This window comes from Rhinolophus hipposideros, assembly GCF_964194185.1.
Source record: "Rhinolophus hipposideros genome assembly, chromosome: 5".
Classification (NCBI taxonomy): Eukaryota; Metazoa; Chordata; class Mammalia; order Chiroptera; family Rhinolophidae; genus Rhinolophus; species Rhinolophus hipposideros.
Window position 1 is genome coordinate 37,661,356 of NC_138051.1, and position 12,702 is coordinate 37,674,057.

At 57.5% G+C, this 12,702-nt stretch overlaps 1 protein-coding gene across 1 annotated transcript; it reads right to left on the reverse strand.

Annotated features, from left to right (window-relative positions):
• Positions 1-118: 118 nt before the first annotated feature.
• On the reverse strand, positions 119-8,999 carry CCDC9B (coiled-coil domain containing 9B; the record flags this gene model as incomplete). Its single annotated transcript, XM_081050085.1, is given in 13 exon segments — positions 119-3,919; positions 4,003-4,057; positions 4,630-4,729; positions 4,823-4,876; positions 5,452-5,510; positions 5,795-5,994; positions 6,636-6,761; positions 6,855-7,010; positions 7,586-7,693; positions 7,977-8,090; positions 8,858-8,913; positions 8,916-8,975; positions 8,978-8,999. Coding segments are annotated over 13 exon segments (1,632 nt in total). The 3' UTR covers positions 119-3,397.
• Positions 9,000-12,702: the final 3,703 nt, after the last annotated feature.

Genomic DNA, 12,702 nt, shown 5'->3' on the forward strand with positions numbered 1-12,702 from the left:
TGACCTAGAAGGCTGGTAAACTTTACAACTCATCCTTTGTTTCCGGGAAAGTGTACTGACCCCAGTGAAGATGAGACTAGAGGACAAGGTAAGGAAACAACAGGAAACCAAATAGAGATCACATCAAACAGCTACTTCATTTATTCAACAAATATTTACTAAGTGCCTTCTGGGTGCCAGGCTACTGTTAATAGAGTGCCTACTGTGTGTCAGGTATATTTTGCATACTCTTGTCTTTAAGTTTCTGAACAACCCTTTATGGTAGGTTTTACTAGACCCACATTGCAGATAAGAAAACCGTGGCTTTTAGAGGTTAAAGTGGACCGAGTTCACCCAGCCAGCAGATAGCAGACCTAGGATTCAGATTCAGTCTGTCAGATTCGAAGGCCCATGTTTGTTTCATTGTGCCGTGCTGCCTGTTATCAAAAACAATCCCTCCCCTGCAATATGGCCTGCTGCTCCTCTCTGCAAGGTGATCTGGGCCCAGGACGGGGTCCCACCTTTCTGCCCTCCTTGTTTTGAGGCCTGAGATAAAGCTGTCATCTCCCCACTGGCTCGCAGCTGTCTTGTTTGCCCTCCCTTCTCAGCTTCTCTAGCTCTGTGCCTGCATTCCTGACAGCTGTGTCTCATGAAGAAGTCCCCACCTTTAAAGAGTAATCTGGTCTGTTGGTTGGAGAGGAGAAGGGCATCCAAGAGGAAGGCTGCCAGGCCTTTAAACAAAGGAGCAGGGAAGAAAGAGGTGGCTTTCCATGACCCCAAGGCTTGTGGAGGGGTGTCGAACCATGTTTCCCTCCTGCTCCATAGCTGGTTCCATCCCAGAGCAGAAGGGGTGGCCCCCATAACTGCTGGTTCCCTTGATCCTGAGGGGCTCCCGTTTTTGAGACAAGCCCAGTGATACTTGCCTTGCCCTACGCTCTTCCTCTAGTGACGACATCCTGTGCCAATCTCTATCCTCTGCGGCCCCTCGTGAGTCCCATGTCATCCTTTCTCCGAATATCGAGAAGGACAGAAGCCCTCTCTCCATAGCCCTCCTGCCCAACTTTCTCTCCTGCTTAGGTCCTATCGTGAGGCTGAAACAGAACGCTGCCCAAATTCTATGTCCCCATCCCATAGTCACACATGCCTGGGCACATGACCTTGAACGAAGGTACAGCTATACAGTTGGCAGTATTGGGGGTTGGAAGCAGTTTGTGAATCCTAGAATTCAAATTCTTGATCACAGTTATTTTTGAGACATGCATTCAAGGGCTTTGCCTGAACCTGCTCTAGCCCAGCTCCATCCTTTGGGAGACCTGGGTTCCAGGGCCAGAGCCATGCTCCAAAGCCATATGAGTGTGACTAGAAGGCAAAAGGAAAGCTTGAGCTGGGACTCTTTCACCCTTTGCGTATTCGTGTCTCACAGGGGCTTCCTCCCATACACATAGGAATGTTCTCAAGCCTTTCCAAAATCCCTCTTAGCAACCCCACACCCACATCTTCCACCCGCTTCCTCCTCATCCCATTCCCACCCAGCTTTCTCAGTCTCTTCTATAGGAAGTTGGTACCATCACTCATTGGCCTATCAAGCATCTTCCCAGGTGCCTCAGCTTCCCACCCAGCTCTGAAGCCAGGAAATTCCCACACACAGGGGCAGCACCCCCCCCCCAACATAGCCAGCAACAGGTGAGGAGTCTAGAGACTATCTTTGCCCCCAGCCCTCCCTACAAGCCAGTCCACACCCTTACTACTCAAAGTGTGGTTATCAGCAGCATAGGTGGCACCGGGAGATGCATTAGAAATGCAAACTCCCAGGCCCACCCAAGACCTACTAAATTCAAATCTGCATTACTCTGCACCTTAATATGTGAGAAGCACTGCTCTAAATAATCTGATTCCCTCCTCAGGCTTCCTGAATAGAGGGGTAGAGAATGAACAAGAGCCAGTGAGGAATCCCAGGCTGCCACCCCACGGTGAGGGCCTCACTCTGCCAGTGGAGAAATCCTGGGGATGATCTGGGTAATCCCTAGAGAACCTAGGGGTGCTGGTGTGGTCTGGGACCCGCAGCAGAGAGGAACAACCGTGACAGGACCAGAGAGGAGGGGAGCAGAGGGGACCAAGCAAGAGGAGATCCAGGCAAGAGGTTGGGGGCAAAGGGTACACATGATGAGAAAGGGAGGGGGCCTGCCTTTGCAAGCAGAGGTGGGATGGCTCCCTTTGGGCTCCTACCACCATCGCCAGCCTCTGTTGGGCACCTACAGCCAAAAACAGTTGCTGTGCAGCCTGGATCTGCCGGATGGTTAGGTTTCTTCCCTCCCTCTTGCTGGCAAAGCCACCATCGCCCACTGGCTACATTGCTGGTGTTGTGTGCTCAGGAAATGTTTGTTGAATTGAGAGGAAGCCACAGCTTGTGCAGAGTCTGGATAATTCACCAGACGTGGGCCTCAGGGGAGGGGCAGTAATGGAGACTTAAGGAGGAAAGACAAGTCCTAATGTCATACTTAGCTGGAGTAGCCGTTTGTCCTCTCTGAGTCCTTGGTTTTGCCTGACCATGGCGTAGGAGGTGGTGGGGGGAGGAAGTAGGAGATGGCAGGTGGGGGGAGGAAGTAGGAGATGGCAGGAAATGACCCCGGGCTGCAGGGCTGCGCCCTGACCCCTATTCAGGGTACACTCAATGTCTGATCTGAATGTAGGGGAAGGGGTCCTTGGTGGTAAGCTCTCCCCCACCCCCCATACTGTGAGGAGAGGAGGCTGTCCGCTTCCCGGCCAACCTCACCCCATTACAGAGAGGAAGACTTTCCGGGGATCCTCCCTTTTGCAGAGGAGATCTGAGCTCTGCTCTTCTATCCCCAACGCAGCCCCTGCCGGCTGTGGGCTGCCTTTCTCTGGGCCTCAGCCTCCTCTTCTAGAAAGGCAGGAGGCTTCTAACTAATTGGTGAGATTCCCCTGCTCTGGCCACCCTTTGAGCCACCTGGGTGCAAGGCAGAGGCATGGGAAAGGGCCTGGGCCTGGGCTGGCCGTGCCAGCTGCTGAGGCCGCCTGCACCTGAGGAGCTGGCAGCTGGCCCCTGGAGAGGGAGGCCAGGCCATCCAAGTGCTAAGTGCTTCTGGCCTTGCTCTTTCCCCCTGAGGGGAAGTTTGTGACCTAAGCAGCCGTGGGCCCAGGACAGGGCTCACCAGCCTCAGAGACCAGTTGTGGCACAGGAATACACCAGGGGCTGTACCCGCTGGTGAAAAAGCACGTGCACAGGGATATGCACAGGAGGTGCAGGGAAGGACAGCTCTCTGCCCTCAAGTGTCACTGTGCTAGAGTTTGCCAAACTGCTCAGCCAGACTGTTTGCTACCAGCAAGCAGACGCCCACCGTAAAGAAGGCTCTTGACTGTGTCCTCCCTCCACCTGTCCCCAGCCTGCTCCCCGTGCTCAGCATCTCCCTGTGGGACCAGGGCACCCTGTCCTGCTCCTCACACCTCCTGTGCCCCTTGCCCTGTGGCCGGTTCCTCTGGGGGGCCTGCTTCGTGGTGCCAGGCCTTGCTGGGGCCCAGCCTTGCCAGACCTGTCTTCTCTGTGCTCTAGGGGCCCTGCTCCTCTTTGTGGCTCAGAGCAAGTCTGGACTTCTGGCTCAGCCTGGGGATTGTTCCACCCCAAGTGCTGCTCCGAGCCATCCGGCCAGGACACAGGGCTGTCCGGGGCCTCAGGCCCTGGACTGAGAACACACACGCTCTTCCCAGGCCCAGGGCCGCTGGGGCCTCCTAGAGAGAGGTCAAGGGGAACCAAGTCCATGTTTTGCGGAGAGCCAGGGACCGAACTGGCTGTTGAAGCTCCTGAACTCTCTTGTGGCCCCTCTGGGGTTGCTGGGGCACTCGGGGGTTTGCCCTGCTCCATCCTGTTCTGCGTCTGTGCATGTTCCTTCCCGTTCAGAGTCTTGCTGGTGCTTTGACGTCCCTGAAACAAGACATTGGCCCTGCTGGCTGGCAAATCCAGGGCTCATGTCCCTCGCCCGGCCCACCCTCTGTCCAGGCACCCACTTCCTGGCTCTCTACCTCCTGCTTGTCTTCCTTTGTCCTGCTGCTGTCTTCCCACCTGCAGAAACACAGCACACGGTGGGCTTCATATCCCCTGCACCACAGCCAGTGGCCCATGTTCCCCCGAGAGAAGCAAGAGCCCCAGGTCTCGGTCTCGGGAGCCTCAGAGCCAGAATGAGGCTCCAGGATGCTTCCCTTCCAGCCCACCTTGCTTCCCAAATCCAACCGTTTCCTCTAAACACTACCCCCCTCAGCCCCATCCGAGGTCCCTGGCTGCTGTCTATGGCCATGCTTTGTCCCACTGTGAGTTCTGTAGGGACTTCAGGCATGTCCCTGCCTGTGCTGCCTGGGAAAGGCGCCTGACTTCCCCGGGGACGTAACTGCTGTAATTATTGCCAGCTCCCTGGGCACCAGGCTCTTGCTGCTGCTGCTTTTGCTGATGGCCTCTTCCCAGATCTCATTAACTTGCCACTAGGCAGCCATCAGCCAGGAGGCAGAGGCTCCCCCTTCCCCGGGGCCGGGTTGGGGGTGGGGGTGACAGAGCAGGCACCTGACCTCCCAGGGGCCAGGCAGACCAGGAAATCAGGAGCCCAGGTGCCTCTCTTGATTTTGCCCCCTGCCACCTATTACCTGCGAGCTCTGCCAGTCAGCCGTTCTGTCCCCCGGGCTTTGCTGCGTGTGGCTGGTGTCACCACGGGTCTGCTAGGTTGCCCACCCCGAACAGTACCACCTGCAAGAAACGGTCCACAAATCAAGGAGAGAAGACGGCCTTAGCAGCCCTGCTCCTGCACCAACTCATGGGACTCCTCCTCTCCTAACTCACCTTTGCCATCAGGGGGCAATGGTGGGGGCTGTGACTTCCGGGGGCTCCTGGAACCTAAGCAGGACAAAGGAAATGGGGAAAGGATGGAGTGACGAAGGCTCCAAAGCAGGAAAACCAGTTCTTCCAGGACCAGAACACTGTTGGTCCTTCCCTTGGTCCAGGTGCCGGTTTTCTGGCTCCCAAAAAGAGCCGTGACCTGGAGAGCTGGGTCCCTGTGCTTGCTTTGCCGCTCCTCGCTAAGTGTCTAGCCAGCCTCTGCAGCCCCAGCTTCGCATGTGTAAAAACTCTTACAGGAGCGGAGCTCTGTGAATTCTGGGGGCCATTAATTCACAGAGCTGTTCCTATCACAGTCCAGGGGCAGAGAAAATGGGACTTTCACCCATAAGCCACCATAGTGTTCCTCATGAGCCATCTCCCCAGACCTGGGGTCAGAACCCCAGGCAGGAGCTGTGGATTTGTAGGGTGGGCAGGGAGGACATGGGCAAGGAAGAGGAAGGAAGATGTTCTTCCATGCTTCCTTCCAGCTCTGAAAATACATCGTAAACCAAGCAATAGAGAAAGGAGGAAGAGAGGGACAAAGGGTGAAAAAAGCCAAGGAGGGGAACAGGCTGGGGCAGGTATTGGCTCACCCCTGGTGCTACCTGCCCTGCCCTGGCCCTCTTCCCGAGGCTTGCCGAAGTCCTGTAGCCTGTGGAGACAGAGACAGGGGGTCAGGCTGCTGGTGCAGGGAGGACAGAGGCTGCAGCAAGACTCATCCCGCACCCCCTCTCCCAAACCCAGCTCCAGAACTGAGGACAGCAGGGAGATGGTGGGCCCAAGAAAGACGGGGGACCCAGTGCCCATACAGAGCCCTGATCCAAAAGCCGCAGGGTGGTGAGGGTCCCACTAGCCCTCCAATAAGCACCCACAGTGAGCCCTACCCCAAGCCCACAAGCATGTCAGCCCAACAAGACACCCATCCCTGCCACCCACGTGGGCTTGGCCTTGTCCAGGTCCCACGGGCGGCGCCAGTCACCCTGTGCGTCTCTGTGCCGGGCGAGGCGGGCCAGGTCTATCTGTTCCCGCTCCTGCTTCCACTGGGCATAATCCCAGCCCGCCTCCAGAGGCCCCCACACTGGCCGGTGGGGAGCTGGGCCTGGGACCAGGCCTGCACTCCGCGCTTCCCAAGTACCCTGCCAGAAGAAGACACTCAGACTACAGGGTAGAACCAGAAAGAGCCATGAGCTTGGAATGGAAATCCAGAGTCTACTAACCCCTTCTTCTCTCAAGGTTTCGATGTTCCCATCTAAAAATTAGATACGTTCCATCTCTAATGTGCAGTTTGCCATAAGCACAGTTTTCAGCCACCTGCTAGCTGTGTCTTTGGGGCAAGTTACTTAACCTCTCTGTATATCATTTCCTCATCTGTAAAATGGGGATAATAATAGCACTTGTCCACAAGGTTGATGCAGGGGTGTGTGGCCAGACCCAGAATACAGTGACACCCAGTGGCTGTGAGCAAGAACCAGGACTAGGGGCTGCTGCCACCTAGAGGTCATACCTGGCACATGGCCAGTCCCCCGCGCCCTCCTGGCCACACCCAAGGCCCACTGGCCGTTAGAGGTCCGGGTAGAGGAAGGGGCTGGATCACACTCTATCACTGCAAGCCCCATCTAAAATGAAGAGTGCCCCAATAAAGGAAGAAGGGGTGTGAATTCTTGCTGGTGCTGCCTGGGCATGTCCCCACAGATAGGGGACATACGTGACTCAGCTTCTCAGCCTCTACCAAATGGGGACCGCCACATTCATGTCCCATCCCATCTTGAAGATGTACCTTCCGTGCAGAATCCATGTTGATGGCCTTCTGCCTGGAGGGGCTCCGGCCCAAGCCCTCTCCAGATGGCCCTTCTGCCCCCTGGTTCCTTGCTCTTGTGGGCTTCTCACTTACAATCCGCTTGGCCTAGGCGAGGTGAGGACGGGAAGTATGCAGAGCTGGGGAAGAAGAGCAGCTGTACTGTCTGGTACCTGGGCTTCCCCCGCCCACCCTGCTTACCTTGGCTTTGTTTTCCATGGTCACCGCCAGCTCCACCCGCTCCTCCAGGCAGAAAGTACCAGTGAGGTCCTCTACCTCCTCATTCTCCAGCATCTCATTGGCTGCTCCAGGTCCAAGGTTGCTTCTTACCCAGTTCTGGCTGACCACCCGCTTCCCCTGCAGAATGAGGTGCTGTGCCCTCAGGCCATGTGGGCAGTGCTGGGCAGGAGCTGGGGGCTCGGTCCTTTGCATGGTTCCCCAGGCTGGGTTCCAGCCCTGGCCTTCCCTGGTATGCCCACAGAGGAGCTGACTACACAGGGCATTCACATGCCAGTACAATCAGGTTATCCAGGGCCTGGGGCCACTCAGGGGCCCAAGATGCCACAGTGACTCGTCATCTCTGAGCTGGGAAATCCAGAGCACTTTGGACAGTGGGGCTTTGTCCCTCAGCCACTGTGCCTGGCATTCAGCCCCACTTCTCTGTCCCCCTGCGGCTTGGGGTTTAGAAATAGTCAGTGCTTTGGGGTATACGTACAGGCTGTGGGACTAGAAAAGTATGAGGAAACTTCTATTTTGTAGCCTTTCAGCTATGGCCCTTTGGGGACTGGGAGATACCAATGGCCTGGGCTGCATGAGGTTGAGAGCTGGAGGGTGTGTAAGTGGGAGAAGCAGGGCAGGGGCAGTTGTCCTCCCCCGACACAGGCAGGACGTCCACCTCCTTGTCACCCCACCCTATCTCCAGGGGCGCTCACCCCGGGAGCCTGGCTGATAGTGACTGTGAGGCCATCAGGTCTGAGGAGCTCTGGCGGGGTCACAGCCATGCCCCCCTGCTCTGCCTGTCGACGGTCTTCCTGGATCTCCTGTGGGAGGGCCCTGGGTCAGCACAGGCCACGGCCCCCCAGACGCACAGAGACACAGACGCCAACAGGCCTACACAGAGAGACACCAGTGGGACACCAGAGGGCAAAGGCACCCCATCACAGAGTCCCCAAGACCCTCACAGAGCCTCTGAGGTGGACCACACCCACCCTCACCCTGTACCCAGGCTGCGCCTACAGGGAGAGGCCACCACACAGGGTCTGAGGGTCAGACAGATAGTGCCCACCCAGTTGGTCGTCCCAGCCCCTGGCACAGCCCACTCACCTGGTACCTGCGTAGTAAGGCCTGATTCTTCTTGCGAAGGGCAACTATCCTCCGGTCCAGCTCAGCGTCCTTATCTTCCTGCTTGCTCCTCGGGGACTGGGCCCCGTGAGGCCCCTGCAGAGGGCAGGGGCCCTAAGACCCTGACTGCTGGCCCCCATCCTGTACCTGTGCCCCAACTTTCCCACCCAACCAGATTCTTATCACCCAAGGAACAAACCCCAGACCGAGAGCAACAGTCACAAGAGTAGATGGCACATAGAAGGCCCCAAGCTCCCACCCCACTAGGCCTGTCTGCCCATCTCTCTGCCTCCCCAAAGGCTCAGGTCAGGGCCTGATACCCAGGCCCAAAGCTCCCAGCAGTGAGCTGCCCATCCCCCGGCTCTCCAGGGAGCTCCGCTACAAGCAGAGCCTGGAATGGGAGTTATAAATGGCTCTGGCAGCAGAACCTGCTGTGACTGGGAAGTTGCCAGGGGATTCAGGAGGTCGAGGAGGGAGCTGTTTGGCTCCCAGGCCCAGAAGCACAGTAAAAAGAGAGGCCCCGGGTCCGTCCTGAGCTCCCAGGCCCTGGACCCCACTCCTCAGGCCTGTGCCCAGCTTGTGGGAAAGAGCCGCTCCCAGGGGCCCAGCGTCTCCAGGCCGTAAGCTGCTGGCGGTGGTGACAGAAGAGAGCCAGCTCGGCAGGCAGGCCCAGCTCCCTATCTGGCTGCAGGGTCTCTACTGTGACCAATGCCCCTGCCCAGCCCCTCCGCCCACCTGCCTAGGCACAGCCCTCTTCCTCCCAGGCCCAGCTGTCCCCAGATGCCCCCAGAGTATGGATTCCTGGTGTCCCAACCCTCTCCTAGCCCCAAGAAGCCCTTGACCAAGGGCAAGGTGCCACTCACAGCCGAGTGCATGGCAACAGCGAGCACAGAGAGAATTCCAGAGCAGCCCTGGGGAGGCAGAGCAGGAGGGACGCTGGAGCCGCCGGAGCAGGGCCTCTGCCGGCCTCTCCCTGCCGGTTCGCTGCTCAGCACACGAGATCATGTTGTGATTACAAAAGACTCCTCTGGGCTTCTAGCCAGGAACGCTGCGGCCACTGCCCCCACCCATCCACTCTCAGAGGGCGAGGACCAAGGCACGGGCAGCCAGCTGGCCCTGCCCAATACCTCTCCCTGCCCTACCCCAGCGTACCCAGGCAGACTGACAGACCTCTCCCTGGTGGAGGACCTGGCTGCCCCAGGCCCTGCTTACCCCAAGGCCCTGTGCCTCAGCCTGGGTCTGGGCAGACAACGTATGCCTTCGTCCCTCGCATTAGTAGAGAAAGGCCTACAAGACACAAAGGCCTACAGGACACAGCGGGCTCCCTGACCTGTGGGCCACCACCTCAAACCAGCTGCCCCTCCCTCTCCTCACTAGTGCTGGTCTAAATAATTTGAAGGAATCAAGAAGGTCATCTGCCCTAGGCCACCAAATACTACCACATACCTAAAATAACACCATTGTCATTCATTCCTTTGGGTTGGACATTGTCTTCCCTGTATTTTAAAGTATAGCCACTCCTGCAAGGTTTAGCTATTCGGAGCTCCCCTTGGTGTGGGGTGCTGGGCCTTCCTGCAGGGCCCTTGCCATCACCGCTCACAGCTAGCCACCAGCCTTCCCCTCTCGGGCTCCTGACTCTGGGCCCTTCCTGACCCTGCGCTCTCGGGCTGGCCTTTTCATCCTCTCTGACCCAGAGAAAGGAAGCAGGTATTCTTGGGAAAGTCTCTCCCCAAATCTTCCCTGTACAGCTAAGGCTGGTTCCTCTGCCCAGGGGAACAGCTTGCCTGGCAGTCCCACCCTGAGAACCTCTGGGACCTGGGGTTTGGATGCTGGGAAGAAAGGGGTGTCTGTATTAGGCATGCCTGCGATCTGTTTCAGTAGTTACAGGGCCCCAATCTCTGGAAACTGAAGGGAGGGTCAGAGTTCCCTGCATTCCCCACATCCCTGATCAATCAGGCCTCAGTTTCCCTAATTCCATGCTATGACTTGTCCCCTTCGGTCACCAGAGCAAAAAGCCCCACCGCCCTCTCTGTCCTCCGAGACCAGCCCAGGCAGCCAGAAGTACAACCTCTGCACCCCTTGGGGTACCCCTTCCTGCCTGTGCTCTCCTCACCACCACATTTAGCCTCTTTCTTGGCCAGGCCTTCACTCCTGACCCCACACCCAATCTTCGCAGCCCCAGAGTTCCCATCCTGCTTGGAAAGGCCTCTGCGCTCTCTCTTCCTTTCCTGCCGGATGTTCCCACTGAGTCAGACGCATCTACTTTCCCAGCAATGTGACACACCCAGGCTCCTTGCCCTGGGCTTCTCCCTCACACACATACTTACTCCATCTTCCACCTTCTTCTTGAGCTGCCGCACACACTCTACTGAGTTCCAGCAAAGCCTCTAAAGGCTAGGGGCAGAGCCTTGGTGGGGTGGCAGTCTGGCTTCCCATCACCTGCCCACCCCGTGTTGTTAAAGCTGGAGGCCTTCGGAGCACCAGCCTAGGAGGGAGAGATGCATCTAAGACCTAATGTTCTCTGCCATCTTTGGAGCCCAGGCTCCTAGATCAGGTCTGAGGAGGAGGGGTGTAAACGGAAGAGGTTGCAGGGGTGAGGCAAGGTCTGCCATCCCCCTACCCCCATTCATAGCCAAAGTGAGGGCTGGACAGCAACAGGGGAGCAGGAGGCACAGGTAGAAATCCAGCCATTACATGAGGAAGGTGACCCAGCTCTTCTGGAAGGCCTGCCAGGAGAGAACCCATTAACCTAGTGGAAGAGCCTCCCAACCTATCATGCTGGAGGCCCATGTGCCCAGGAAAAGCCAACAGACAGGCCCCCACAGTTGCCGTCCATGTGCTTCCCAAGTGTTACTCACACAATATGTCACACCTTGGAGCAGCCCCCACATTCTCCTATTTTCTCCAGCGTCTGTGGTTTGCTGGTCTGTTCTCCCACTGGAGAGAGGCTCTCTGAGGGCAGAAATGGTGTGCCAAGTGCCTCCAGACCTCCAGTGCCTGGCACAACGCCCTTGCAAACTACAGACCCTCCCACAGCACTTGCAGAATGAATACGTGATCGAATAACCCAGGCAATCCTAGGCACAGCTGTGAATATCCTGTGCACAGGCTGTAACTGCCTTTCTCTCACTCAGAAGCACGCAGCCCTGAGAGAGGTGGTGGCTGTTAAAGGCCCCTAAGAGTGAACCCCCTTCCCTGTCTAGGGCAGGCTGGGAGGTAAGGAACGTGATGTTCACTCTATGCAACCACGAGGGGGCAGCAGAGTTACAAGCCTGGTTGGGCGGGGGGGGGGGGGGAGGGGGGAAGCGGGGGCGGGGGGGCGGGGGGGCGGGGGGAGTCCCTTTCTCCCTTCCTCCTCCCCCAGCTCCCCTCCTTCAAGTCTCCGTAATGTCCGCCTCCTATCCCCATCAGACTAGAGAAGCTACACAGTTGTAGAAGACTTATTTTATTGAAGAGGCCCAGGAGGGTAGCACCATCACCTGCCAAGGCTGCACAGCCTGTTTACAGATGCGACCCCGTCGATGCCTACCTGCCCAGGACTCTTCCCCCGCCCCCAACCCCCGTACCAGCTGCCCCCATACCTCACCGGTCCAGGTCGCATCTCTTTTAGAACGTATTCTTGGTCTGTGGCGCACCGACCCGGAGCCAACTCTGAGAGCGAAATAGCTGCAAGTCTCACTGAGGAGGGAAGAGGAGGGAAGAGGAGGGCGTCCCGCAAGGGAAGAAAGCCCCTCTGGACCACGTGCTGAGACTGGGAGCACAGGCCTGGCAGGGGCGCCACCCAGGCGGCCTGCACTCCTCAGACCCCTTCACCGTTTCCAGAATGGCTGTCCCTGTGGATGGCTGATCATTCAGTGTAAGCATTCCAGCCTTTGTCCTTCCTCAACCTTGTCATAAGATGAGGCAAAGTAGACGGTGGATTCCAAATTAGCTGTGTGACGTTAGGTAAATCCCTATGTCTCTGGTCCTCATCTGTAAAATGAGGTGTATCTACTTCACTGACTCATGGGCACATGAAAGGAAGGAACACGGTAACATCCAGGACAACATGTGACCCACGGTTACCTCAGGTAACCGTCATAGCCAGCCTCTGGGTGCTACCGCCACCGCATCCTGAGTTCCCCCAAAAGCTGCCTCCTCCCAGCCTGCTGGGGCCTGAACACACTGAAGACTTCTAGGGTATGGGGACCTTTTGTGAACTGGTGGGAGAGATCCTGGGGCCCCCCCTCAGCATCCTCTCTGTGCCTTCCTTCATATTGTCCCCTGCCCAGCAAATCTTGCAAGGCCAGGCTCCTGCCCCACTCACTCCAAAGAGTCTTCCCTGCCTGCTCCCCTCCCCCGTCCCTGCCCCCTCTGAAGGCCCAGCTCTGGCTCCCCTCTCTCTCCAGCCCGCACTGGTGCTCCTGGAAGCAGCCCCTGTGCTTCACCTGCCTCTATATGGCACCGGGCCTAGTTCCAGGCTTACGGTGCCCGGGAACCATTCTTGTTGGCTCGGGCTTAGCCCTTAGAGGTCTGGTGCCACTCGCCAGCTCTGGACGAGTACTGAGGAAGAGGGTGGGCAAGGCTGGATTCCATGAGAGCCCAGCTCCTACTAGGCAGGTGGCTCTTCAAATGGGAAAGGGCAAGAGGTTGGCTTAAAGCCAGTGTTCCTTTCCTGCGAACCCACTCTTCCTACTCCTCCCCCTCTCCCCCCGGCCATTCCTGGATC